Below are 27,723 nucleotides of genomic sequence, written 5' to 3' on the forward strand. Positions count from 1 at the left end.
GCCGTTACTTATCGCAGGCGCTCTGGATCCAGTGAACAGTCATTCAGTCCTGAAGTCTGTGGTCTAGGTGACTGAACTCTGGATGAGGAGCTGCTGCTTATTTGCAAACAGAGATACAGTAAAACAATGCAAAGGTGTGGCTTGCTTCTATTGGTCCAGGCATCAGGAGGGTCCAGTGGGTTGCAGATCATAGGCTAGTTTAAGCTCAGGAATCCAAAGGAGGGGGTCATCTCTCCAGGGGATGAGCTCTGTTCTTCCCGCCAAGATTACTCATCATAATGGTCCATAATTCCTTAACATTAATAACTTGCATATGCACTCTGCGATTCCCTCGCAGTTGCAAATGCGAAGAGGATTAGTATGATACCACACATGACTAGATTCCTTCAACGTGTACCATATGTTTTACTGATATGCATATAACTTATAATATTACATATAAATACTACTATATTTCGACATAAATGACTGTGTTGCAACTACCTTTAATGTGTACTATTTTACAAGTGTGAGTGTTTGTGCGAATGTATGTAAAAGACTAAATACTGTTGTTGCCATATGTTGCAGCTGCGTACGCCCTTCCACGCCGTAGCAGGCCCTTTCACGCCGTAGCGTACCGTACGCATCTTTTCAGACAAAGACAACCAAGTTTGCTCGATTTTAATTGAAATGACTTTATCCAATTTGCTGACTTCGACAGCTCCACCCTTTGATAGTATAATAAACTATCACCTAATCACCGTTTCAAGTTCAGGGTTATACAACACTTCTTCACATACCATGATCTCGGTGTCTTGCACCACCCTTTCTGTCTCGCTCTCAGTGCTTCTCCTAGAAGATTGTTTCCCACACTTCAACACAGTAGGAACACATTTGACAAATAAACCAATTGCTAAGATGACACCCAGTATAAGGAGAAGGAGCTTACCTACACTAGAAACCATTTCCTGTACCCACTCCACCAGACCAGAGAACCATTTCACAGGGTTCAACCATGAGATCCAACCTGCCACCTTTTCCCCCACCTCATATAACGAAGAATTATGGTTCCTTCGAAATTCCCATTTCAGTTGCAGAATTTCATCCATCTTCCGGTCTATAACCTCCTTAGGGTCATCCGTATTATTGGTGATGTACGTGCAACATTTTACACCGAACTGGGTGGCCAGTGTCACACAGTACCCACCAGTAATAGAGGTGAGATAATTTAGTACCAGTCTATGTTGCACCAACTCCTTCTTGTACGCTTGTAGCTCCCTTCCAGTATACCTGAAAGTGTCATCATACATCTCGGTGATATTATCTATTAATTTAGCTAGGTCTTGGATATATTTAAAGTTTAATGTTCCCCGAGCGGTCCTGGTGAGATCAAGAGCAACCATAACTTGAAACCCAACGGTTTCACTAATCAATTTTGTAGCTATGGGCTCCTCACCAGGAATCATATTTCTCTTGCCACGGTGTTCATACTGTGTGTGTATGTATGGTGGTGATGTAGTCTTGTGAATACCAACCATTTCTTCATGAGTAATAGTCATGATTTCAGGAACCAGTTTAGCTAAGAAACACAAGCCCTTGGAACTCGGAGTCACCCAGGAATAAGCTTTCCTCCCACAAACAAAGTACACATCATCAGGGAGAACATAAGGAACCGTATGTCCATTAATTATATCACACAGAGTTTCGATAAAACTACCCATGCCTAGTGTCTCCATTTGCTCAAGACACGTGTCAGCATAGATGACATTTTTACAATTATCTATAGAGACTTTTCCAATGGATACTTTCTTATGTTTGGTTACACGCCCTAATTTGTGACTTCCATCAACATTCCTGCTTATTGGTGGCCTCAGTCTCCCTCCAAAATGAGCTTGGCGAGCCATTGTCTGATCTGATAGGTCAGCTTCCCAATTCTCCAGATGCTTTGCATGAGTGATATTTAGACACAGCAAAGATCTGTCTACAGAGTATTGTCGAAGCGTTAGACTAGGGGACCTAGTGTTATTGTACCTCCCTTCTATGGGCCTCCCACCTCTCAATTCGAGTACTTCGGAGATGTTTAATGGGAATGGCACTAGTCCTATGTTATGCTGCCCCTGCGGCACGTGAGAGCACACCCAGCACTCGGTTTGGTTTAGCACCTTACCCACCAGGGAGTGATAATCCTCCAAAGGATGCCCGCCCACATTCAGATTACCAGTGGACTGACATCGCTGGATGCATCTCTCTTCAACTAGGGAGTCACAGAACTTGCAGATACAATACTCATCAGAGCTAGCAGACCTTTTCATAACCCCTGGACCAAGCTTGATGATGGACTGCTCTGGGTATTCTAATAACTTTTCCTCAACCTCCATTTCATCCGTATCACTGCCAGAACCTTCCTCTGTCCTCCATCCTCCTTCACAAAAATAGAATGTCCTAGAAAAAGTAAAAACAAGGAAAATCCTGGAACAAAAGAAAAACAAAAACCGCCACTCCTTAGCTGGAAAGATAGTTCTGATGCAACGTCTCTGGCTCAGGTGTCTTGACTGCGGGCCTTAGGTCTCCCGGAACAGATTTACGAGTGACAGATATGTGTCGTCGGTCTCAGTTTTATCTAGCACTTTCTCCGGGTTATTGACTCTCCTGCAGTGGGTGGAATGGACCCAAGTGTCTCTCTCTGCAACCTTCAGTGATGTAGTACTGGTCAGCAGCACTTGGTACGGGCCTTCCCAACGGTCTGTTAAACAACCTGAACGTAAGAAATTGCGGATCATAACATAGTCCCCAGGTTCAACATCATGACAATTCATTTCTGGCATACCAGGTGACAGCATTTTGAATTTTTGTTGTTGTTGTTTCAGCTGTCTGTTAATTTTTATAAGATATTGCACAGTCACTTCATTATTACACTTTAAGTCGTCTTGCGGACTCACGATCAAATGAGGTTGTCGTCCGCACAGTATCTCAAAGGGGGACAGATTAAGAGGAGATCTAGGAGTGATTCGAATGCTATGGAGGACTAGTGGCAAAGCTTCAGGCCATGCCAACCCAGTTTCAGCCATTATCTTACCCAGCTTATTCTTTATAGTACCATTTACTCTTTCCACCTTACCACTGGCTTGTGGTCGGTAAGGGGTGTGAAGTCTGCTACTGATTCCCATGAGCTTACACATATTCTGGAAGATATCACCAGTAAAGTGGGTACCCCTATCACTTTCAATGATTCTAGGGATACCGAACCTACACACAAAATCTTGTACAATTTTCTTTGCAGTGAACACAGCAGTATTAGTGGCTGCCGGATATGCTTCTACCCAACCGGAAAACACATCAATACACACTAACACATACTTTAGATTCCTGCACGGTGGTAATTGGATATAGTCAATTTGTATTACCTGAAAGGGTCCGTCTGTAGGAGGGATGTGGGATGGCTTAGTTGGAATAGTTTTCCTGACATTTTTCCTCAAACAAGTAAGACATGGCATTGCCTTTTTACCAGCCTGAGAGGAAAATCCAGGAGCACACCAGTATGCTCTCACCAGTTTGCACATACCTTCTTTACCCAGGTGAGTCAGACCGTGTGCTGCTTCAGCCAGGCTTGGATAGTGTGTTCGGGGAGCTACAGGCTTACCTTGTCCATCCCTCCAGAGTCCTGAGGACTTTTGACCACATCCCTTCGCCTTCCAGACTGCCTTTTCCTGCAGGGAACACAAATCTTGCATTTCAATTAATTTTTGCGTGTCTAATGTCTGAAAAACCATCATAGTCTCGGTCGATACAGTCATAGGTTGCCCTGCTGCCCATTTAGCAGCTCCGTCTGCCCTGTTGTTTCCCAATGACACTGGGTCTTCTTCAAAGGTATGGGCTTTGCACTTTATGACGGCTACTGTTCTGGGTAACTGTATCACTGTCAGAAGTCCTTTTATGTGTTGTGAGTGTGCCACTGGCGTACCTGCTGCTGTCGTAAAGTTTCTAAGATGCCAAAGGGCCCCAAAATCGTGCACTACCCCGAAGGCATACCTAGAGTCAGTATATATATTGGCTGAGTTACCCTCTGCCAACTCACACGCTCTCTTTAATGCTACTAATTCCGCCACTTGGGCTGAATGAGGTGGGCCAATGGGTTCAGCTTCTACCACATCCTGATCGTCTACCACAGCATAACCAGTACATAGCTCTCCCGTCTCTGTCTGTCTATGACAACTCCCGTCTGTATAAAACGTAAAATCTACATTTTCTAAAGGGGTGTCACGAATGTCGGGCCTTGCAGTAAAGGTCTGGTTCAGGTGTTCCATACAATCATGCGTGTCAGTACTCTTGCCTAACTCATCATCAACCAGGGTCTCCTCACCTCCCACCCTTTGTGTCTCTAGACACACATATGGAAGGTATGTAGCTGGATTTAAGGTGCTACATCATTTGATGGTGATGTTTGAGGGTGCTATCAGGGCTAGTTCCCACTTTGTGAATCTAGCTGAAGAAACATGTCTGGTTTGGGCTGAATTTAACAGAGCTGATACAGCATGGGGTGTATAGACAGTTGAATTGTGTCCTAATACTACGTCCTCGCTCTTACTTACCAGAAGAGCAGTTGCTGCTACGCTTCTGAGACATGTTGGGAGTGATCTAGCCACAGTGTCCAATTGTGCACTGTAGTATGCTACCGGTCTGCTAGCGTCACCATGTTTCTGTGTGAGGACACCTGCTGCACAACCATCAGCTTCTGTACAGTATAGCTCAAAAGGCTTTTCATAATTGGGTATTCCCAATGCAGGTGCTCTAGTCAGACTATCTTTAAGATTAAAGAACGCTTGCTCTGACTCTTCTGTGTGTACAACACGTTCTGGTTTTGAGGAAGAGACTAGCCCCTGCAATGGTAATGCCAGAATAGAAAAACCTGGGATCCAGGATCTACAGTATCCACACATCCCCAGGAAAGTACGAATCTGCTTCTGGCTCTGCGGCAGAGTCATGTGTTGTATGGCCTTAATCCTGTTGGTTGTCAGGTGTCTTAGCCCCTTAGTGAGGCAGTGTCCTAAGTATTTGACCTTAGTCTGACATGGCTGTAATTTATCCTTTGCCACCTTGTGCCCTGTTTGTGAGAGATGAAGCAACAACAATTTAGTATCCTGTAAACATGACATAAAAGAATCAGAGCACAGCAGCAATTCGTCCACATATTGAATTAGAACAGACCCATTGCGGGGTTGAAAGGATTACAAACAGTCATGTAAGGCCTGGGAGAAAATACTGGGACTGTCAGTTAACCCCTGGGGAAGTCTGGTCCATGTGTATTGCAATTCCCTGTAGGAGAATGCAAATAGGTATTGACAGTCAGGGTGAAGAGGGACTGAAAAGAAAGCAGAACATAGGTCAATGACAGTAAAATGACTAGCAGGCAGTGGAATCTGCATGAGGATGACAGCTGGATTCGGCACTACGGGGGAATTGGCTCTCCACAACTTTATTAATTCCCCTTAAGTCCTGGACTAATCTATAGCTCCTCCCCCCACTCTTCTTCACAGTCAAAATGGGACTATTTGCTGTGCTTGATGTACAAATTAAAATCCCCTGTTGCAACAGCCTTTCAATAACAGGATATACCCCTAGTTCCACCTCTGGTTTTAATGGATACTGTGGGATTTTTGGAGCTATCCTACCACGTTTTAGATTTACCATGACAGGGGCTACGTTTGCCATCAGTCCAGTGTCCTGTCCATCTCTAGTCCATAGTGAACCTGGTATTTCCAGCAACATCCCCTTTTCTTTAAGATGGTCTTATTTCTATAACAGTAGAGTATAACATTAACCTTTGAGGGGTGTCCAATATATCCTGTACCTCTTGAGCGACCTTCTCGGGTATATCTAGGAACACACCATCTGAAGTACAGTATATGACACATCCCATTTTACATAACAAGTCTCTCCCTAGCAAGTTAGTAGGAGCCGCTGCAGCCAAGAGAAATGAATGCTTAGTATGCAGGGGCCCGATAGTAACTTCAGCGGGTTTAGTTAGAGGATAATGTAACACTCTTCCCGTTACCCCCATAGCTGGAATAGTTTTACTGGTCACCTGTAGATTAAAAGGAGAGGTTATCACAGATCTGGCCGCCCCTGTATCTACAAGAAAAGTTTGTTTCCTACCAGCTATGTCAACTATAATTGTTGGTTCTTCTCTCAGACTCTCAGTTAACCTCACTGGCTGTAGACTACAGGTATGACCTGACCCCTAGCGCTGACTATTGCTTTCCCACGCAGCATTTGCTGCTATAACATGCGTGGGCAGGTATGAGTCTTCTAGTCTATGTGAATCCCTCCTTGGAGGATATCTATGTGGCCCTTCATTAGACTTATGTCTTCCCTTTGTACAATCTTTCCTCATTTGTTTCCTGTCATGTGGGTTATATTCCTGGTGGCAATTGTAACATCTCAACATTCTGCGTTTACTGTCATGTGGGTTATATGCTGGTGGTCGTGTATGCATTCCCTCTAATGCTTGTATACTCACCGTCATCAACTTGTCACTCTTTTCTTCCCTTTTTCTAAAAATATTTTTGTCATGTTCCACAGCAATCTCTCTAAGAGAATCTACCGTGCTGCCCCTCCAACCAGGTGTTGAGGTTTGTACTCTTGTCTTTAGGTTTTCCTTTAAACCATCCATCAATACTGTTACTGCTACTTCCCTATGATGTGGGTTCTCCCTTATATCTGATACCCCAGTAAACTGTGTCATTGATGCAAGAGCTCTACCAAAATAGTCCGCTGCAGTTTTACTATCTGTTTGTTTTAAGGTGAAAATCTTACTCCAGTTTACCACTACTGGAAAATAGATCGCTAAATGTTTGACAATTTGTTCTATATTTTCTTGATTAATCTCATCCGTCAAGGTGTCATCTTCATCCAACAAACACTCTTTAATAAATTTTTGTATGTCAGTATTGGGAGGAAGACATGCCCTCAACACTACACGCCAATCCTTATTGGTTGGTTCGTGTGCATTTCCTAAGTCTTTAACAAATTTCTGACACTTAGCCAACTCTTTTCTAGGATCTGGGAGTTCAGTCATAATAGAACGTAATTCCGATCTAGTCCAGGGACAATGCATTGTAACATTCTTTAAAGGAACTATAACATCCTTGTCTGCCTTCCCATTGGGAACTGATATTGTGCGGACTGGATATGCACCCACTGGTTCACTGTCTTCAGAAGACACTACAGGGTTTGCTGTTTCAGTATTTGCACTGTGGGAAGAGAAGTAGTCCAACCCCACCTACTTGTCTGGCTCCCGGTCTGGGGCTGTGGGTGAAGTGGAGACCACCATGTGAAAGGGCTGCAGGTGAGGCAGTGTCTGATTGCGTGAGCCATGTTTCTGTTATTGCTAGAAGGTTGAACGTTGTTTGAGAGGAAGAGATCATGAATGGGGGTACGTTTGTTACACACAGAACGTGCATTTCAAAGGGCACATTTAAAGGGCTTTGGAAGAGAGGGGAGACAGGTGATGCGTTTAAGGTTTGCTGGATTTCTGTAGTGTTCAGATATGTGCGTGTGGGAGAATTGAGGGGTACCTGTATTAGGTGATATATCACCAGCTAATAGAAGCAGGGAAGAAGAAAGGTAGGAGAGATGATGTGTGTTTTTTTTAGTTTCTGGTGGCAAGGTGCAGCTGTTAAAGTTATTGAATTTAAATAGGAAAAGAGTGCATGAGTGTTCACCAGAGGTGAGTGAAGTAATGAAGGGGCAATGTGGACAGAGGTGGGTGTTGCAGGATGGGCGAGGGATGATATATTCCTAAAGATAATGCCATGAAAAGAGAGAAAGAAAAATATTTTGGCGAGCATTGGGATTTAATTAGCAAAATGAGGGAATTAAGGAATTACCTAATTACAATGTCCAGTATAATCAGATAAGTAGTGCAGGGCTAGGCTGCAGCAAATGTAGTTTATCCATGGATGTCTGGATAGTATAGAGTAATGATGTGGGAGTCATGTGGGGGAATGGGTGGAAGTGTTGAATGGAGAGTAATAAATTGCAGGTGATTGAATAGCTGAGTTTTTGCAGAATCATGAGAGAGGAGAGTGGTTCAAATTCAGTATCAATTATTCCTACTTGTGATGGCAGACAAAGCATTTAGTAGAACTGAGAGTACAGTGATGAGATAGGGGACTGAAATAGCTGTAGCATGGGTAGGGAGTGGTTGAGCAAGTAGTACAGCAGGTTGATTAAACATAGTGTATTTTGCAGTGAAAACAAACTGACAGATCAAACAAACTTTCATGAGATGAGAAGAAAATAAGATCTGAGTCCAAAATAGTCCTCATGCTGCATGGAGCTTGTAGCCAAGGTGAGTTGAAGACATCAGAGGTGGAATATGGAGTTTCAAGTGAATACTGACTGTAGTCCTTGTGTAGCTGAGTTAATAGATAGAATGTTCTTCTCCTGTTTCCTCCTGTTTAACTCCGGTATAACTCCGAATTATGCTGTTTAAATTTTTTGTTTTACACTTGTATCTATACACTTGTTATATATACAGTCAAGTCCATGAATACAGACTTGTTGCTAGTGAAAGTAGCTCTTCACATTTACAATTTCCTTGAAAAGTAAGTAATCAGTAGAGTTGTTTACCAGTGGAAATATCTCATGTCTATCTGTCTGATCATCTCCTTTGTTTTGTTGTTTATGTTTTTATACTATTTTTATTATTTCTTTTGTTTTATTTACAGAGTATCTCTGTCTTCCCATGATTCTATCCACATTTAGCCACTTCTCTCTCTTCCACATGACTGCAAATATGTATGTTCTGTGGACATTTTCCTCCAGCATTGTTTCTTTTCTGGGTCAGGAGCAGTTTTTGGCAGTCTACATGTCAGCAGGTGAGCATGCATTGGTGGTTTATCAGCCTTATAGATAAGCTATTCCTTATCTTTTAATCAAAAAATTTATGTCACTTTTGTATATAGCTAACAAAAAGTGCTGAAAGCAAGAATCTAACGAACTTTGTCAAATTATCTGTGTATAAGATGATAGGAAGGTGGCTATGAAAAATGTAAATGTATTTCAGAACAGCATATTAACATGTCATCTAATGACTACCAGATTATAGTTTCCTCAAGCGATTTATAAAATCCAAATGACTAATCTTCCATTATACACTATATACTGACAATTGTATACCAGTAGTGCCCAGATTACACAACATTTACAGTCATGGCCAAAAGTTTTGAGAATGACACAAGTATTGGTTTTCACAAAGTTTCCTGCTTCAGTGTTTTAGACCTTTTTTGTCAGATGTTTCTATGGTATAGTAAAGTAAAATTACAAGCATTTTTATAAGTGTCAAAGGCTTTTCTTGACAATTGTATTAAGTTGATGCAAAGAATCAATATTTGCAGTGTTGACCCTACTGTTTGAAGACATCTGCAATTTGCCCTGGCATGCTGTCAATCAACTTCTGGGCCACATACTGTCTGATGTCAGCCTTTTCTTCCTAATCAGTGCTTGGATTTTGTCAGAATGTGTGGGTTTTTGTTTGTCCACCCGTCTCTTGATGATTGACCACAAGTTCTCAATGGGATTAAGGTCTCGGGAGTTTCCTGGACATGGAGCCAAAATTTTGGGGAGCCACTTAGTTATCAGTTTTGCCTTATGGCAAGGTGCTCCATTATGCTGGAAAAGCCATTGTTTGTTACCAAACTGTTCTTGGATGCTTGGGAGAATTTGCTCTTGGAGGATTTGCTCTTGGAGGATGTTTTGGCACCATTCTTTATTCATTGCTGTGTTCTTAGGCAAAATTGTGAGTGAGGCCACTCCCTTGGCTGAGAAGCAACCCTACACATGAATGGTCCCAGGATGTTTACTGTTGGCATGACACAGGACTGATGATAGCGCTTACCTTTCCTTCTCCGGACAAGCGTTTTTCCAGATGCCCCAAGATATCTGAAAGGGGATTCATCAGAAAAAAAGGACTTTACCTCAGTCCTCAGCAGTGCAATACCAGTACTTTTTGCAGAATATCAGCCCATCCCTGATGTTTTTCCTGTAGAGTAGTGGCTTCTATGCAGGCCTTGACACAATGCCATCCTCCAAAAGTCCATCGCCTCACTGTGCGTGCAGATGCACTCACATATGCCTGCTGCCATTCCTGAGCAATTTCTGTACTGGTTGGGCCCAATCTCGCAGCTGAATCAACATTAGGGGCCATCCTGACACTTCCTGTATGTTCTTGGGCGCCCTGAATCCTTCTTCACAACTATTGAACCTCTCTCCTTGAAGTTCAATGGAAATGTTGTTTTTGGGATAAAGTTCTGGAGTATATGCAAATTGCCAACATAAAATCTGAGCCAGCAGACTTTGTGAAAAATAATATTTGTGTGATTCTCAAATCATTTGGCCATGACTGTATACCAGCAATGGTTTGCTACTTATCCTCTTCTTTGTATTTAAAAGCTAAAGAAGTTACTCTGGTCAGAGTAATGGCATAGCATGGACTCAGAAGGCCAGAAAATCGTTCTAATTGTTCCTGGCTAATGCATTGGGTTGTGGGGAAAAAGACAGGATCTGTTACTTTTACTATGATGACCTGATGTATAGGATTTCTCTGGCCCAGTGTTATACACAAGTGATATTTCTTAAAATGTTAGCTCAATATATTTATCTCCTATTTTTCTCTTTCACACTAGTTGGAGGAAACTGCTCACCTTGGGGTATAGAATGCGCTGTTGGAGTAATGGTACTACAAAAACTTGTCTAGCCTGCTCTCCTCCCCTCTATGCCCCCTCCACAGGAACAACTCAGTTTTTTTCTTAGTGCCTACGGAGTAAGCCTCTTTAGTCTCGTCTTAGAGTTTCTTTTGTGTTTTTTATAGAGGTTACTTCTGGGAGAGCGCCTGAGGCGCTTTAGTGCCACCCCCCCTGATTTATGTAGGGCTCCAGGGAAAGGGTCACCTGGCACTCCGTTAGTGTCCAGGACCCAGCCACTTCCACGGAGGCGATGCTGGCCGCTACGGGAGCCACGACAGCATGCTCTGGTCGCCCATGACTGCTGTGGAGTTGCTTGCGGCAGTGTTCCCTCTAAGCTGAGCAATCTGGAAATTAAAGAGTTAAAATGTCACTCTAATGAGGGCTCCACCCGAAAGGTTTGCATTCACAATCTGCAGGATGTTTCCTAGTAAGATACAGGTTTAACTCTTATCATTTCCAGATTGCTCAGCTTAGAGCGAACACTGGCTTGCGGTCCAGTTGTCAAGCCTGTCAGCCGGCATTTTGAGGAGAAGTTGCGGTGCAAACTGGTAGTGAGGCATATTATGCTGTTGAGGAGCTGTCACTGGAGATTTAGAGGTAGGATCATGGGAGACTCATCCCAGTATCGATGGTCCTATTGCACACTTGGAGAAGTCTACTATTTTTCCGTTGCCGAATGCAGCGACGCTTAAAGACAGTACTGACAAAAAGTGTGAAGCGATTTTGAAATAGTCTTCTTTAGTGTGCGCCTGGTGATGTCGTTAAAGCTGTTGAAAAATGGGTCACTACTCTTCATGCAGGAATAAAGTCTTGTGTGGCTAGAAGTGAATTGACTTTTCTGACGGATCATATTAAAGATGCTACTGAGTGTTTAGGGGTTGTGGTTCTGGATGCGGGTCAGGGGTTGTCAAAAACCTCTTCCTAGTAGTGGGAGCTAGGCGCACATTGTGGTTAAGATCTTGGGAGACGGATGCTGATTCCTAGAGACCTTTGGAATCTGTCCTATATGACGGAGCGGCTTTGTTTGGTTCTCCTTTGGACAATTCATCGCTCAGGCCACGGGGGAAGAGTGCTCTTCTGGCAGCTGCGTCAAAAGCAAAAAGAAGGCGTTTTCACTCCTTTCGGTTTGTCGGCCGTACTAGAGGTGGTTCTTCCAGACGCCAAGCCCCAGTTACAAGGGGAGTGGGGCAAAGAGGCAGACAGGCCTGGACAGGATGTTGCCTTGCCCCTAAGACCAGGAGACAAACCAGCAGCAGGACTTACTGCATCGTTCACCAGGGACTCTGGTGGTGGGAGTGCGCCTACTGCTCTTTCAAATGGCTCTTTCAAATCACCACAGACGCCTGGGTGAAAGGTATAGTGTCCATGGGATACATCTTGGACCTAGTGGGGGCACCTCCACGGCATTTCATGACTACACCTTTCCCCAGGGAGTCACAGAAAAGACAGGCTTTCCAGGGGGCAGTACAGTCTCTTCGGGATGCCGGGGTGATTGTTACTGTTCCATTGGGGCAGAGAGGTCAAGGCTTTTACTCTCACCTTTTTCTGGTGAAAAAACCGTATCGGTCCTTCAGACCAATTCTAAACCTCAAGGACCTCACCACCTGCTTACGGATGGAGTCATCAGACCTGTGATAAATTCCTTAAAGAAAGGCGAGTACTTAGCATTCTTGGATATCAAGGATGCTTACCTAAACATTCCGATATGGACAGGTCATAAAAGTCTCTTGCGGTTTGTGAATAATTTTCAGTTCATGGCTCTCTCATTCGGTTTGGCCACCACATCTCGAGTGTTCACAAAGATGATGGCTATAATGGCAGCTCAGCTGCGTTTACAGGGGTAGAGTATTTTACCTTATCTAGACGACCTGCTGATCAAGGCAGAGTCTGTAGCTCGGCTTCAGTCACATCTGCAGCTGACCAGAGACATTCTGCAGGAACACGGATGGGTGATCAACTACAAAAAAATCCAGTTGGATACCAACCCAGCGTATGTTGTTCCTGGGGTGGTTGTTCGACACAAATTGTCAGAGGATTATTCTTCCTTCAGACAAAGTGTGGAAGATGCGGCGTCAGGTGAAAGATCCCTTTTCTCTAAATCGCGTCTCAGTACTTCAGTGTATGAAGCTACTGGGTCACATGGTTTCCTTGTTTAAGGATCTGCAGTTTGCTCATTTCCATTCGCGCAAGTTCCAGCAGGAGATTATGGCAAAGTTTTCAAGGTCGGATCCCCGCTTAGAAATGCAGGTCTTTCGGTTGTCACGCACAACACGGCTGTCTCTTCTCTGGTGACTGAGAGGGGAAGTCCTAACACAGAGGCTTTCTTTCTCAGTGTGGGACTGGACCGTGGTAACGACGGATGCCAGCTTGTTGGGGTGGGGTGCCGTCAGTCCTTTACCTCAGATTGCAAGGGACTTGGACACCGGAGGAAGCATGGTTGACCATAAATGTTCTGGAACTAAGGGCAGTATTCAAAGCTCTAGTTAAGGCACAGTCCTTTCTGGCACGCTGGCTGATCCGAATACAGTTGGACAATGCTACGGCAGTAGCTTACAGAAATCATCAAGGAGGAACATGGAGTCCTCTTGCCATGAAGGAAGTGTCAAAGATCATGAAATGGGTGGAACAACAAGTTCCTGCAATTTCAGCGGTGTTCATTCTGGGGGTGAACAACTGCAAAGCCAACTACTTAAGTCTGCATGCCCTTCATCCAGGCAAATGGCAGCTCCATATGGATGTGTTTTCTCAAATAGTCCTCCGGTGGGGTCGGCAAAAGTAGACATGATGGCCTCGTGGCACAACCGCAAGTTATTACTGTATTTTACCAGAGAGACCCTCAGGTTTTCTTAGTGAATGCTATGATGGTACACTGGAACTTCTATTTGGTGTACCTTTACCTCTCCACTTCCGATGATATTGCAGAAAGTGAGAGGCGAAAATAAGCCTTTGTTTCATCCAAAGGTGGTCTTGAGGTTTCATATAAATCAGGATATTGTTCTACCGGCTCTTCCTCAGGATTCGCTGGCACGTGGTCAGGTCTCAGTCTGTTTAGATGTGGTCAGAGCTTTGAGGATTTATGTGGACCGTACAGCTTCGGTTCAGAAGACTGATAGTCTTCTAGTCCTGTATGACGATCATAAGCGTGGCTGGCCAGCCACAAAGCAGACATTGGCTAGATGGATCACCGCTACTATCTGGCAGGCGTACGTTTCAGAGTGCTCTTAGGTTCCTGAAGGTCTGAAAGCTTATCCACGAGGTCAGCTAGCGCCTCTTGGTTGGCGCGGCATGGAGCCTCCGCTGAACAGTTGTATAGGGCAGCTACTTTGTCTTCTGTTCATACACTCACCAGGTTTTATCGTTTCCACGTCTTTGCTTCAAAAGACGCAAGTTTTGGCCTTAAAGTTTTACGTAACGCTTGTTCTGAGCATTCCCACCCATAGGGGCAGCTGTGGAAAGTCCACAAGTTGAGCAGTGCCCCTCAACTATTGTGAAAGAGAAAATAGGATTTCTCTATCATCCATCTGGGGGACACTGCTTAACCATGGGGTTGAGTAGGGAGGGTAGGAGTCTGGCACCTAAAGAGTTAACTTTCTTCCTGCTGACAGCATATCCCCCCACCAATTCCCCACGTACCCCAGTTTGAATTGGGTGCCCTAGGAGAAGGGCTGCGCATCAGAAGAGCTCCACAGTGAACGCTGTTCACTGCTAATAGGTTTTTCTTTCCTTTTCAATTTTGTTTTGTTGATAGCAGCGAGAGGTTCTGTTTGCAACATAGCTGAATTGTGGGAGAAGCGCCTGTTAGCGGGGGCGGCCCCGCAGACAGAGGACGGAAAGCGCTTCTCAAACAACGGGAAGCAGTCGACAAGAGACTCTCCCCGCTGATAGCAGGACGGGTGCTGCCATTAGGCAGAAAGCGCCATTACTGCTGACGTTCCCCGGAAGCCAGCTGGAGTATACCAAGTCCCCATCTCCTATGGGATGATAGGGGGAACTTGAAGGATGGCGCGCTAGTGATAGCGCTGTACGGGGAACACATTCTAACAGGATTTCCCCTAGAACAGAAAGGGGAAATCGCTGTTAATGAAATAAAACACAGAAGGAATTTCAGTGGCAGGGGAATGTGTTTGAGGAACACCGCTCCCCCCCCCCCCCCCCTCCTGCTGAGTGAGCTCATGGAAGATCCCTTTTGGCGCCAAAGTTCAAAAGGAGGACAGATGCAGCAGTCTTTTGGAGAGAAGTGCACTGTTGAAACATATCTTCCCCGCTAAGTATCACTTTGTTTCTTCTGTGTATGCATGTGTATGCATGTGTATTATAAGACAATGATGTGTTGAGAGAACTGTTGTTTAAGGAAAACTATAAAGCTCTCCAAACCTGTCTTATTTAATCAGAAATACTATGATATGTTAAATAGCCTAATCTGTATTTTCTGATAAATGTGTGGAGGTGTTTGGGCGTGCCAAACATATTGTCGGTTCCAAATGTAATGCTAATTAGCTTGTGAGCATTGGCCCAGGTGCTCTGTGCTAATTGCAGTCATACGAGAAAACCTGCTGCAGCCTTTCCTTGGCTAATTATACCTTATACTCTCTATATAGGATTGATAGAGAAGTATAGATTCTGACCGCATTTTTTAGAGAAGAGCATAATGTTTATAAAAGATTATTGCTCTCTCAGGAACAGAAATACTATCTTTGACTGGTTCATAGATGAATATGTACCTGTATTTTGCGGTGTGGTAGCTTTGTCCTCTACTAAAAATGTGAGAAAAATAAAGCAACAGGATTTCACCTAAGTAGAAAGAGGAAATCGCTGTTAGCAGAGACACAGAAGGAGATGCCAGCGGTAGGGGAATGTGTTGAGAAGCACCTCTTCCCCTCCCCCGCTGAGTGAGCAGGTGGAAGATCCCTTTTGGAGCCAAAATACAAAGGGAGGACAGATGCAGCAGTCATTTGGAGACAGGTGTACTGCTGACACATATCTTCCCCGCTAAATATCACTGTATTGTTCTGTGTAAGCATATGTATTGTAAGACTATAATGTATTGAGAGAGCTTTAGGTTAAAGAAAACTATAAGCTCCCCAACCTGTCTTATTTAATCAGAAATACTATGATATGTTTAAATAACCTAGTCAGTATTTTCTGATAAACATTGTGGAAGTGTTTGTGCATATGAAACATGAAATTTTGTTTTTTCCTTATCTTGTCATGACTGATAAAGGTAAAACAACTGGTGCCAGACATATGATCTGTTAAAGTATTCTGGGCAGAGAGCCAGAGGGGAGTTGTGTAAGAAAGCCACCCCTCCCCCTCTGCTGAGAGAGCACGTGGAGATTCCCTCTGGTGGGAATGGACACAGCAGCTATTCGGAAGGAAGTACAGCTGCTGACACACATCTCCAAAACTGCTAAGTATCATTTTTTCTCTCTATATAGGCTGAATAGAGAAGTATAAATGTTGTGGGCACATATACTAGGGAGAGCTTGATGTTAAAAAGATTACAGCTCTCCCTTCTGAAAAGTATCTTGTGTGTGTTATGCCTATTATGTCTATACGTGACTTTATTTTTTGTTTCTCTTATGAGGACTGATAAAGAGTAAAGCAACACGTGCCAAATAGATGGTCTGTTCCAAATGTATTGCTAAATTGGCTTGTGAGCACTGACCCAGGTGCTCTGTGCTAATTGCAGCCAGTCTGGAAAATCTGCTGCAGCTGTCAGCCTTGCTTGGCTAATTATATCTTATACTCTCTTTAGACTGATAAAGAAGTATGGATTCTGACCACTATTTGAGAGAAGAACGTAATAGATTATTGCTCTCTCAGGAACAGCAATACTATCTTTTCACTGGTTCATAGATGATGTTTGGGGGTGGTAGCTTGTTTTCTACTAAAAATATGAGGAAAACAGAGCAACATGTGCCAAGTGTTTTTCTCCCTGTTCCAAAGGCAATGCTAAATCAGCTGGTGAGCATTTGGAATCAGGGATGCTGTGAGGATTGCAGCCAGTCTGGAAGGTCTGCAGCTGCTCACAGCCGTCCCTGGGCTAAGTATTTTCTATACTCTCTATGTAGTGGGCTACTGATAGGGAAGTATAGATTTTGACTACATTTTGAGGGTAGAGCATAATATCTATAAAAGATTATCGCTCTCTCATGTACGGAAATACTATCTTTTGATCTTTTCATAGATTAATTAGTATTTTCTGGGTAGATACCTTTGATATGTACCTGTATTTACTATGTGGTGGCTTTGTTTTCTACTAACAATATGAGAAAAATAAAGCAAAATGTGCCAAGTGTTTTTCCCTGTTCCAAATATAAGGCCAGGTTACCTGGTGAGCATTAGGATCCAGGGATGCTCTGGGCTGATTGCAGCCAATCGGAAGAAGAACCAGCTGCTTGCAGCCTTCCCTTGGCTCAATAGATTTTATACTCTCTATAGGAGATAGGGAGGTATAAGATTCTGTGTAAATATCTGGTGGTAGTGGAAGTTCAGACAGCCCTTACGCGGGGGCGGTCTGTCAGAGGCCAGACTACCAGTTCAGGGGTCGGGGGAAGCAGGAGACAGTCCCTTCCCTCTGCTTAACCAGATGGTTCGTTCAGACCAGTGCTGAACCTCAAGCAGTTAGATCTGCATCTGAGAGCAGACTCCTTTCGGATGGAATCCCTGAGAACGGGCATGAATGGCCTGGAGACAGGCCAGTTCATGGCATCTGGAAGGTGCTACAGAGAGCTCAGTGTTCTTCAGGGAAGGCCGATCCGCATCCACTCCGACAATACCACGGCAGTGTCATGCATAAACAAGCAAGGAGGCACCAGGGGTGCAGGAGCCTCCCTTTGAACCTCTACTCTCTGCAGAGTGACGGTTCTTGACCTGGAAGACAGTCTTCCTGCTTGCTATTGCCTCGGCTAGAAGGGTCTCCAAGCTGGGAGCTCTATCTTGCAAAGAACCTTATTTGGTCTTTTATGAGGACAGAGCAGTTTTAAGGACTATTCCATCCTTTCTCCCTAAGGAGGTAAAAACTCAGGTTTCCATGTCAATCAGGAAATAGTTGTTCCGGTGTTCAGAGGGGAACTTCTGACTCCAGGAACAAAAACAAATAAGTATTTGGACGTAGTGAGGGCATTACGTATATATGTTAAGAGATCTGCAAAGATACGTAAGACAGATTCTCTATTTGTATTATTTGTTGTCTAGGAGGGGATGGCCAGCATCTAAGCAAACTATTGCCAGATGGCTTACCCTGACTATCAGGGAGGCTTATGTCCGTATTGATCTCCCTGTGCCGAAGTGTAATGTTGCCCATTCTACCCGTTCGGTCGGGGCGTCTTGGGCGGCACGGAATGGAGCCATGGCGGACCAGCTGTGCAGGGCAGCCACCTGGTCCTCGGTCCATACCTTTACGAAATTCTACCAATTTAATGTAATTGCGTCTGGGGACGCCTCCTTTGGCCGTAGTGTTCTACGTGCAAGGAGATCAGAGCGGTCCCACCCTTCAGAGGGATTGCTTTAGTAAGTCCCCATGATTAAGCAGTGTCCCCCAGATGGATGATAGAGAAAATAGAGAAAGAGATTTATCGTAAGTATAAATTCTGAGTCCATCTGGGGGACACTGCGGTCCCCCCCTTTTTCGTTGTTTTTCTTTTCTCTCCACTCCTCCCTCTGTTGAGTGGTGTATCTTGGTTGATTCGCCTCTCGTCCTAGGGCTTTGGTAATCAAACTGAGGTATGTGGGGAATTGGTTGGGGGGATATGCTGTCAGCATGAAGAAAGTTAACTCTTTAGGTGCCAGACTCCTCCCCTCCCTACTCAACCCCATGGTTAAGCAGTGTCCCCAGATGGACTCAGAGAAAGAGATTTATCGTAAGTATAAATTCTATTTTTTGTATTTACCATAAAATCTCTTTTTCTGAACACGATTTGGGGGACACTGCTCTCCCACCCTTTGTTCTGACAGTTCTGTTGTGTGTTCTATTTGTGTTTTCGCCCTCTCTTGTGGCTTGGTTAGTAAATAAACTAAGCTCTTCCTGGGGAGGGGACATAGAGGGGAGAGAAGCAGGCTAGATACATTTTTTAGTGCCATTACTCCCACAGTGCCCTCTATACCCCAAGGTGAACAGTGTCCCCCAACTCGTGTTCAGAGAGAGAGAGATTTTACGGTAAGTACAAAAATCCTTTTTTTTTTTTTTTTCTTCTACAAATAGATATTAAAGATTTTTATTAAATCCTAATCTTTGGAGAATTTGCCCAACAAGTAGGGCACTGTATATTGGACTGTTTCATTTTACTGTATGTTGTTTCTAAACAAATTAATTATTTTAAATTTCCATCTAAGATTGCATTAGGTAAAGAGAAACTTCATTATATATAAAGTATGACTATATAGTTCCCACAAAAATGTTTAATTGAAGTTTCTCCCAGATATGGTGGTACCATTTTTAAAGACATTATTATGCTTTGTTTTCACAGTATATGGCTGTGTCTTTATAGTAAAATGTTGAATTAATTTGGTTTGTGTTTTCATTATCTCATTTTGATTTTATAGGAGTAGTATCTACATTTGTAAGCTATGTCTGCAAAGTAGCTACAGGACGTTTTGGCCCATCACTTGGAGCTGTATGTATTTTTATATTTCACTATTGCACGATTCCTATTCTTTGCTTCACTTATAAGAGGAATTTAGGTAATTCTTTCTTGCCTGAATGTAATATTCATTTTCTCATACGTCCAGTTGTGGGACACTGCTATACATAGCGGCTATAGTAGGTGGTACCAGGAGTCCAGTCACTTAAACAGTTAAATCTGTGAATGACACTCCACCCCTGCTATACCCCTCCCACAGGAAGGATATTCAATTTCGTTTTTGTGCCTTAGAAGTAGACATGTTTTCTAGGGCTCCTGCTCTGGATTTAATGTTTTTTATTTAATATTTGTTTAATATTTCTTTTTCTTTTTTTTTCAAGGGGGACGTGCTGGGCTCAGGGACGCCTCCCAGGGGGTGTAAAGCCTGCGGCCTTCCTCAACCCCGGGTCCCTGAGCCAGGGTGAGTAGCTTTGACAGCTATATCACCCCCAGCATTGCTGGCAGTTCATTTTTCAAATTTCCCGGCAAAACACTTTTGAGCGCTGACAGCACCTGTCCGTGTTCCGTGTACTGCGGTCACGTCCCCTCCCCCTAGGCAACAAGCATTGCCAGCATGAAGGGTGACTGAAGCAGCCACAGCAGATCTCCGTTGAATCAGAAATTTCAGCTGTGGCTGTAAATCACACAAGGGGGCAGCCATTGGCTTGAAAGGAGTGGTAGGTCCTGGACTCCTCTCCTACTTCCTGGCGCCAGCACTGAGATTTCAGCGCCTTTCCCACACAGTGGAGGACGGAGCCCTGCTGTGCCCCTCTTACAGGACAGGTTTATAACCCATGTTATACCGCTCTTTAAACAATCTGATTGTCTTTAAGAATGTGTGTGTTTGTGTGTGAGGCACTGTTTAGCATTACAATTATATCTATTTGAAAGATCTATATACTGTAAAGTTTGCTGGAATACACTTAAGTGTTTACAGGATATATGCCTAAAATAGATCTGGACCCTTGTTAATATATTTATTGTGTATATAACTCCTGCATTTTCCCAAAAAAAAAAATATATTTTATTTTTGGGTTTCTATTATATTCTCTTTGAGGAAGTGTGTGTGTGTATGTGTATGTGTATGTGTATGTATATGTATATATATGTGTGTGTGTGTGTATGCATATATGAAAGGGGTCCTCTAAAAAGGGAAGGGCTGCAGGGTCTGTTATGTATTACAATTGTGGTAAATGTAACGAAAAATTGTCTTGTGGACAGTCTAATCCATGTACAGCTTGTGAGGTGGAAGTCCGGGATCATAGCTAGACTTGGTCTGCGTCCAGGTCCGTTGATTAACCTCCTTGGCTGCGTCCTTTGACTTCGACGTTCGCGGAGCTCACGAGGGTAATGTCTCACCGTGGGATAAGTCAACCTTCTACTTCTGTTTTTGCTCTACATATGTCAGATACACAGTTAGGACTGTCCTCTTCTGGAGCGTCCCAAGTAGAATCATCTTTAGCACAATCCCTTGTGGTTTCGGCCCGGGGTTTAGTTGCGGCTACTTCCTCTCTGGAACGCTTACAGATTGCGGCTACGAGACCGTCTCATAAGCGTCGGGCCTCTCGGGAAGCTAGGGATTTTATGTCCACTTCAGAGGTGTCATCAGAGGAAGAAGGTGAGATTCACCGAGATTCGGGGGAGGAGGATTTGGCCAGTGTGGAAGATTCATCCACAGTGCAGGGTGTAGAGGACCCGGTGTTGGGAGTGTGCCGGACTTTAGGCTTCACCAACCCAGAGGTATCCCAGGAAGCTGGTTTCTCTCTGTTTAAAAGACAGATGAAACAATTTATTTCCTTTCCACTTTCGGCTCAATTATTGAAAATCATTTCAGACGCCTGGAAAAAGCCAGATCAGAGTTTTTCCTGCAATTTTTAGAACTCTACCCTCTTCCAGCTGAAGATTGTGATAGATGGGAGGCACTTCCAAGGGTGACCCTCCCATAACCAGGTTGACTAGAACAACCAACTTACCTGTCAAGGGTGTTCTTTCCCTCAGGGATGCCCTAGACATAAAATGTTGTTTATTTTATTTTTTTTCATGTCGGCTTATGAAGCAGCTGGTAGTGTTTTCAGGCCAGCCAAGTCCGCAGCCTGGGTCAATAAGGCTATCCAAGCATGGGTAGAGCAGTTTTCAAAGGGATGGAGTCCCTAGTGATGAATTGATGGTGCTCTCTGATCATATTAGAGAGGCTTCGGAGTTTGTAGGACAGCTTCATTAGATGTCAATTCTCTCATTGCTAAGCTCTCAGCATTATTGATAGCAGCAAGACTGTCCCTATGATTACGTTCTTGGTCCACGGATGCGGATTCCAGATGCACCTTGGAGTGGGTTCCCTTTGATGGCGCCTCTCTCTTTGGAACTAGATTACACCAGCTCATTTTGGAGGCTACGTGAGGTAAAAGTCCTTTCTTGCCTGTCTCTCAAACTAGGCGTAGACAGGCCCATGTTTCGGTCCTTTCGGCCCTTCCAGAGATTTAGAGGATCCCCTGCTAGGGGTCAGTCAAATGCCCCAGCTAGAGGCAGGTCCTGTAGAGGTTGGGGTCCCTCACGTAGGGGACATCCTAAGCCAACAAAGTCGGCTTCAGCATGACATGACCTCCATACACAGAGCTGTGGTGGGAGCACGTCTTCTGCTTTTTCGGGACAGATGGCTGGAATCATCATTAGACCCATGGATCAGGGACATTGTCACAAGGGGGTACGTCATAGACTTACTTCAGTTTCATTGTCACCGGTTTTTCACCACAGGGCCTTCAGCCTGCGGTATTTGGCGCAAGGCCCTGCAGATAGCGATCCAGAAATTGCTGGATGCCGGTGTCATTATTCCAGTTTCGCCACCGGAAAGAGGTTTAGGGTTTTACTCAAACCTTTTCTTAGTCCCAAAGCCAGACTGTTCTTTCAGACCCATTTTAAATTTTAAAGTCTCTGAACAGGTCTCTGAACTTACAGGTTAGAGTCAGGGGATTCAAGGTGGAATCTCTCAGGTCATTGATTGCGGCTATGAAACAGGGAGAGTTTTTAACTTCCCTAGAATTAAAGGACGCTTACCTGCACATTCCTATTTGGCAGGGCCATCACTGTTTACTTCGCTTTACAGTAGGGGAAAATCATTTCCAATTCAGGGCGTTACCCTTCGGTCTAGCCACCGCCCCAAGGGTATTTACAAAGGTGATGGCAGTAATTTTTACTTGGACGACCTTCTGTTGAAGGATCAATCGGCTCTGCTCCTGTCACAACACATTTGTTGAGGTTCTCCCACCACTGGACTTCATTAGAGTCCTATTAACTTCTTGTTCACACGTATTCTGGTATAAATCACCCAAGGAGAAGTATATAGGCCAGGCCGAGAGTTACACAGGACATAAACAGGAAATGTATGTATCAAGTTGTAAAAGCTCTACTTTTATTAGGTCACAGAAAAATATATATACATTAGGACAAACGGTAGTGAGAGGGAGCAGCCCTCTTCTAAGCCAATAGAATCTTTATATTAGATACTATTTCCAGTAAAAGCACGCCTATACAGTCATTTCTTGTGAATGCATAGTTCTAAGTTTCTGTTTCTTGAATTAACACCATATTTAGCCTAAGCTTAGTTAGAAACTACAGTTGCAACAGGAAGCAAAGGAAATGGTATTGGGATAACAGGGAGTTACATTTTAGTATTAACCTCTTCATGCCTCCTTCACATTCAGTTGACCAGATCCTTCCTAGAGGAGCTTGGTTGGATAATCAACTTGCCAAAGTCAGCACTAATCCCTTTGCAGACGATGCGGTTTCTATGGTTAGATTTCGACACCAGGTGTCAAAGAGTGTTCCTCCCGGACGTCAAGATTCTTTCTCTTCGGTCCAGGATCAGAGACCGCTTAAGAATGGGTCGAGTGTACCTGCTGCGATGCATGAGGCTGCTAGGGACAATGGTGTCCGTCTTCGAAGCAGTGCCTTATGCGCAGTTCCATTCGCAGGCTCTGCAGTGGGAGATCCTGCGCAAGTGGTCAGGTTTTCTTTTACATCTGGACAGGCAGGTAATCATTCTATCATCTCAGGTCCGCCTGTCCCTCACTTGGTGGCTGATCAGGTCACATCTGTCCTGGGGACGATCACTTCAGACATGGAATTGGACCATTGTTACCACAGACGCAAGTCTGTCTGGTTGGGGGAGTCTCACTGCAGCCCTCAGTTTCCAGGGTCAGTGGAACCCGCTGGAGTCAGCTCTTCCCATTATTGTGTTGAAACTACGATCTATATTCAGGGTGCTGGTTCATACCCAGGTGTTTCTGCGCAGAAAGCCGATCACGGTCCAGTTGGACAATGTTATGGCCGTCAATGTTAGGGCCATGAGCGAAGTGTCCAGGATAATGCTGTGGGCAGAGAAACACATTCCAGTTATATCGGCAATATTCGTCCCGGGTGTAGACAACTGGGAGGCCAATTGTCTCAGCCGAAACAGGGTTCATCCGAGAGAATGGTCCCTTCATCCGGAGGTCTTCAATCTCCTGATTCAATGCTGGGGTTATCTAGAAATACATCTGATGGCCTCGCGGTTGAACTTCAAGGTTCCTCTCTTTTGCTCAAAGACCAGAGACCCTGCGGAAGGATTCGTGGATGCTCCTGTGATCCCTTGGTGGTTTCACTTAATTTACCTATTCCCTCCCCTTCCTATGATCCTGAAGGTTCTCAAGAAACTAAAGAGGGAACGGGTGAAGGCCATCTTAGTGGCTCCGTACTGGCCGCTCTGAGTCTGGTACTCAGACCTGTTAGGAATGGTAGTAAAACCTCCGTTCAGACTGCCTCTCAGACCAGACTTAGTCACTCAGGGTCCCCTTCGTTGCCACTCGTTAGGTCGGCTGACTTTAACGGCGTGGTTATTGAAACCAGGATTCTGAAGGCCTAGTACTACTAAGGTAGTTAAGACAATGATCAAGGCCAGGAAGCCTTCATCAGCAACTAATTATTACAGATCATGGAAGACTTAAGTTTTATGGTGTGAATCAAATCGTTTTCACACTTCCTGTTTCAAGCACTCTAGGTTGCTGGCCTTTCTTCAAGCGGGTTTGGACAAAGGGTTGCGCTTAGCCACGTTGAAATCACAGGTTTCAGGTTTCAGCGTTGTCGATTTATTTCCAACGTAAACTGGCCTCCCTCCCGGAAGTTCATACTTTCTTACAGGGGGCTATTCATATTTTGCCTCCAATTGTTCATCCTGTCGAGCCATGGGACTTGAATTTGGTTCTCCAGGCTTTGAATAAGGATCCTTTTGAGCCTTTACAGTCAGTGGGACTTTGTTTACTTACTTGGAAGGTGGCCTTTCTTTTGGTGGTGTCTTCAGCACGCCGAGTTTCTGAGTTGGGGCTTTATCTTGTTCTCCTTCCTTTTTGATTTTTCATGAAGACATGGCGGTACTTCGCACCAAGCCCTCTTTTGGGTTTGGGTACGGCTGCACTACTACGAAAAATCAGGTTAACTAACCTGCGTGGTCCCGACATTGCCGCTTTAAATTTTAATTCAGTCAGGTCGCACTGACTTTAGACAGTGGTGCCGGAGAGCTGGCCAGTCTCGACTCCTACTTGTCCCTGGTAACCGTTCCGGCTGTCGCTCTGACGATTGGGACGTCACTTCCTGTCCCGACATCCCGGTTGCCTAGGCAACAACCAGGACGCCTGCACTCGCCTGTCGCATGCGCACAGGGTTAGTAAAAACACAGCCAATAGTGGCTGATTTAGGGGGCCCTTGTGACCTGTTTCTGGCTGTATGCCAGTGATTCATTATGCAGCTGCTGGGTTGATTATTACTGCTGGGTGCCTTTTGGTCTCATTGGCCAATAGTAACACTATCAATTAGGTTGCTCTTGTGGAGGTTTCTTGGGCATTGTTGTGATTGGTCCTTTGTACTATTTAAGGCAGTGAGGACTTAGCCTCACCGCCGGTTATAGCGTACTGTTTCAGTACTGCTGCCTGCTACTTTGTCCCTGTGTTTGGTGTTTAACCTAAGATTGATTTCCCATGTATGACCATTGCCTGTTCCTGGACTCTGAACCTGTGCTTCTGATCCTGATCTATTGCCTGAACCCGGATTCTGATTCTCTGCTAGTGACCCTGATCTTACGCCTGGATCCTGAACCTGTGCCTGTGACCCCTGACCTTGGTTTGTTCTCTGGATACGTTGTCTACTGTCGGTCCCGATTCTGGCCTGGACCCCACGCTGCTGTCTGTCAGAACACTCTATTCCTGGGTTCTCCTTTGCCGGTACACATCTCTCTACCCTCTGTTTGTCTGCAGCCAAGTCTGTCCCCACCACTAGTGGCAACAGTGAACACCAGACTTCAGAGCAGACTCCGGGTTTTGCTGTACCGGCTGGAGGGGTTCCTAACACTGCAGAGTCGTTTTGGTGGTAAGTCTGTAAATATTGATGTAGTTTTTGCTGTAATCGTTCTTTTTTTTTTCAGGTGTAATCGCTGTCAGATTTTTCGTAGTCGTGAAAGCGATTACCACCACTCTTTTATCCCTAAGGTAGTTTCCTGTTTTCATCTAAATCAGGAAATTGTTATCCCTTCCTTTCCTCAAAGTACTAGGTCACTGGATCAGTCTTTGTCGTTGTTGGATGTAGTCAGGGCTCTTAGGTGCTATGTGGATCCCACAGCTAGTTTGCGTAAGACCACAGATCTTTTTGTACTTTAGAAGTAGGCCAACCTCTCTTCTTCATAAAGTCTCTTTAGCTCGGTGGATTACCTCCACCATCAAGCTGGCTCATTCGCAGTCGGATAGACCGTTGCCAGGAGGTTTGTCAGCTCATTCCACTAGGGCTGTGGGTGCTTCCTGGGTGACGTGTCACGGAGCTTCTGCTGAACAGCTGTGCCGGGAGGCTATGTGGACGTCTGTTCACACGTTTATGAAATTCTATAGGTTACAGGGCTTTGCGTCACAGGATGCCAGCTTTGGCTGTAGGGTTCTGCGTGCAGCCATGTCAGAGCAGTCCGTCCCTTAGGGGGCAGCTTTGGTAGGTCCCCTATGGTAGTGCCCCCAATTGGACGTATGAGAAAATAGGATTTTCGTACTCACCGTAATATCCCTTTCTCGTAGTCCATTGGAGGACATTGCGCGCCCACCCTTGCTCTGAATGTTGTAGGATTGACTGTGTGATGGTGATTAACTAACTTAGTTGACCTTCGGGCTTTGTTAGACATAAACTGAATATCCTTCCTGTGGGAGGGGTATAGCAGGGGTGGAGTGTCACTCACAGATTTAACTGTTTAAGTGCTTGGACTCCTGGTACCACCTACTATACCCCCTATGTATAGCAGTGTCCCCCAATGGACTACAAGAAAGGGATTTTGTGAGTACCAAAATCCTATATTCTTTGTCTATAAAAATAAATGTGGACATATGTTAATATACACTGTACATTAATAGTGTAATTTTGCAGTTCATTCTTATAAATTAAAGACATTTTGGGTTATAACATACACATAACGTAACATCCTATCTAACTAACCCCTTTTCCTACCCAAACACATTATACCGAGACATCTTGTGAGTCATTAAATACAATGAGATCATAACAACCCTTTTAGTTTAGTGATACATTCACAGGTTGGGTAACATTAATCAAACGGGTCATCTCATACCATATATGATAGGATAGATCATTCTCCAGATCAAACCTAGTGAAGCTGCCCAGAGCTGACAGCTAACTTTCCACCCGTTAAGTCCCCAGACCCACCATATCATCCTGATGATGGTGGACTAAAAATCCTGACTCATACCAGTGATGATATACCTTATGGTATTTATGTATGGCCTTCCCAGTTTCATACATGAATCTCTAATGTCTCTAGACTTCAATAACTAAGTTGATCCACTGAGGCATACTAGGAGTCTCAGTCGCCATCCACCCCCTATCAATAACAACCGTAGCCAGGGAGGCCAGGGTAAATATGTATTTGAGTCCCATGTTCCATCCCAAAAGCACTGGACATGACCATAATAGGTGGCAAAAAGTGCCCTCTGGGTCTCCGCACTTGGGGCATTCCGAGGAGGTGAGTCGTCCCATCCTATGCAACCTGGCCAAGGTAAAATATACTCTGTGTAATTACCAGGGGCAGCACGGTGGCTTAGTGGTTAGCACTTCTGCCTTGCAGCACTGGGTTCATGAGTTCAATTCCCGACCATGGCCTTATCTGTGATGAGTTTGTATGTTCTCCCTGTGTTTGCGTGTGTTTCCTCCCACACTCCAAAAACATACTGGTAGATTAATTGGGTGCTTACAAATTGACCCTAGTCTGTCTCTTTCTGTCTGTCTGTGTGTGTGTTAGGGAATTTAGACTGTAAGCTTCAATGGGGCAGGGACTGATGTGAGTGAGTTCTCTGTACAGCGCT

The 27,723-nt window shown here is 44.5% G+C and overlaps 1 protein-coding gene across 6 annotated transcripts in view; it reads left to right on the plus strand.

The window, feature by feature from the left end:
* Positions 1-27,723, plus strand: part of PARL (presenilin associated rhomboid like) — a 127,466-nt gene that overhangs the window by 61,219 nt on the left and 38,524 nt on the right. For all 6 annotated transcript variants that reach the window (XM_075195680.1, XM_075195684.1, XM_075195685.1 and 3 more), the window contains 2 exons: positions 8,709-8,858; positions 19,269-19,339. In XM_075195680.1, the coding sequence (XP_075051781.1) occupies positions 8,709-8,858; positions 19,269-19,339 (221 nt within the window). The remainder of the gene's footprint in view (positions 1-8,708; positions 8,859-19,268; positions 19,340-27,723) is intronic.

The sequence above is a fragment of the Mixophyes fleayi genome, chromosome 2 (assembly GCF_038048845.1).
Source record: "Mixophyes fleayi isolate aMixFle1 chromosome 2, aMixFle1.hap1, whole genome shotgun sequence".
NCBI lineage: Eukaryota > Metazoa > Chordata > Amphibia > Anura > Limnodynastidae > Mixophyes > Mixophyes fleayi.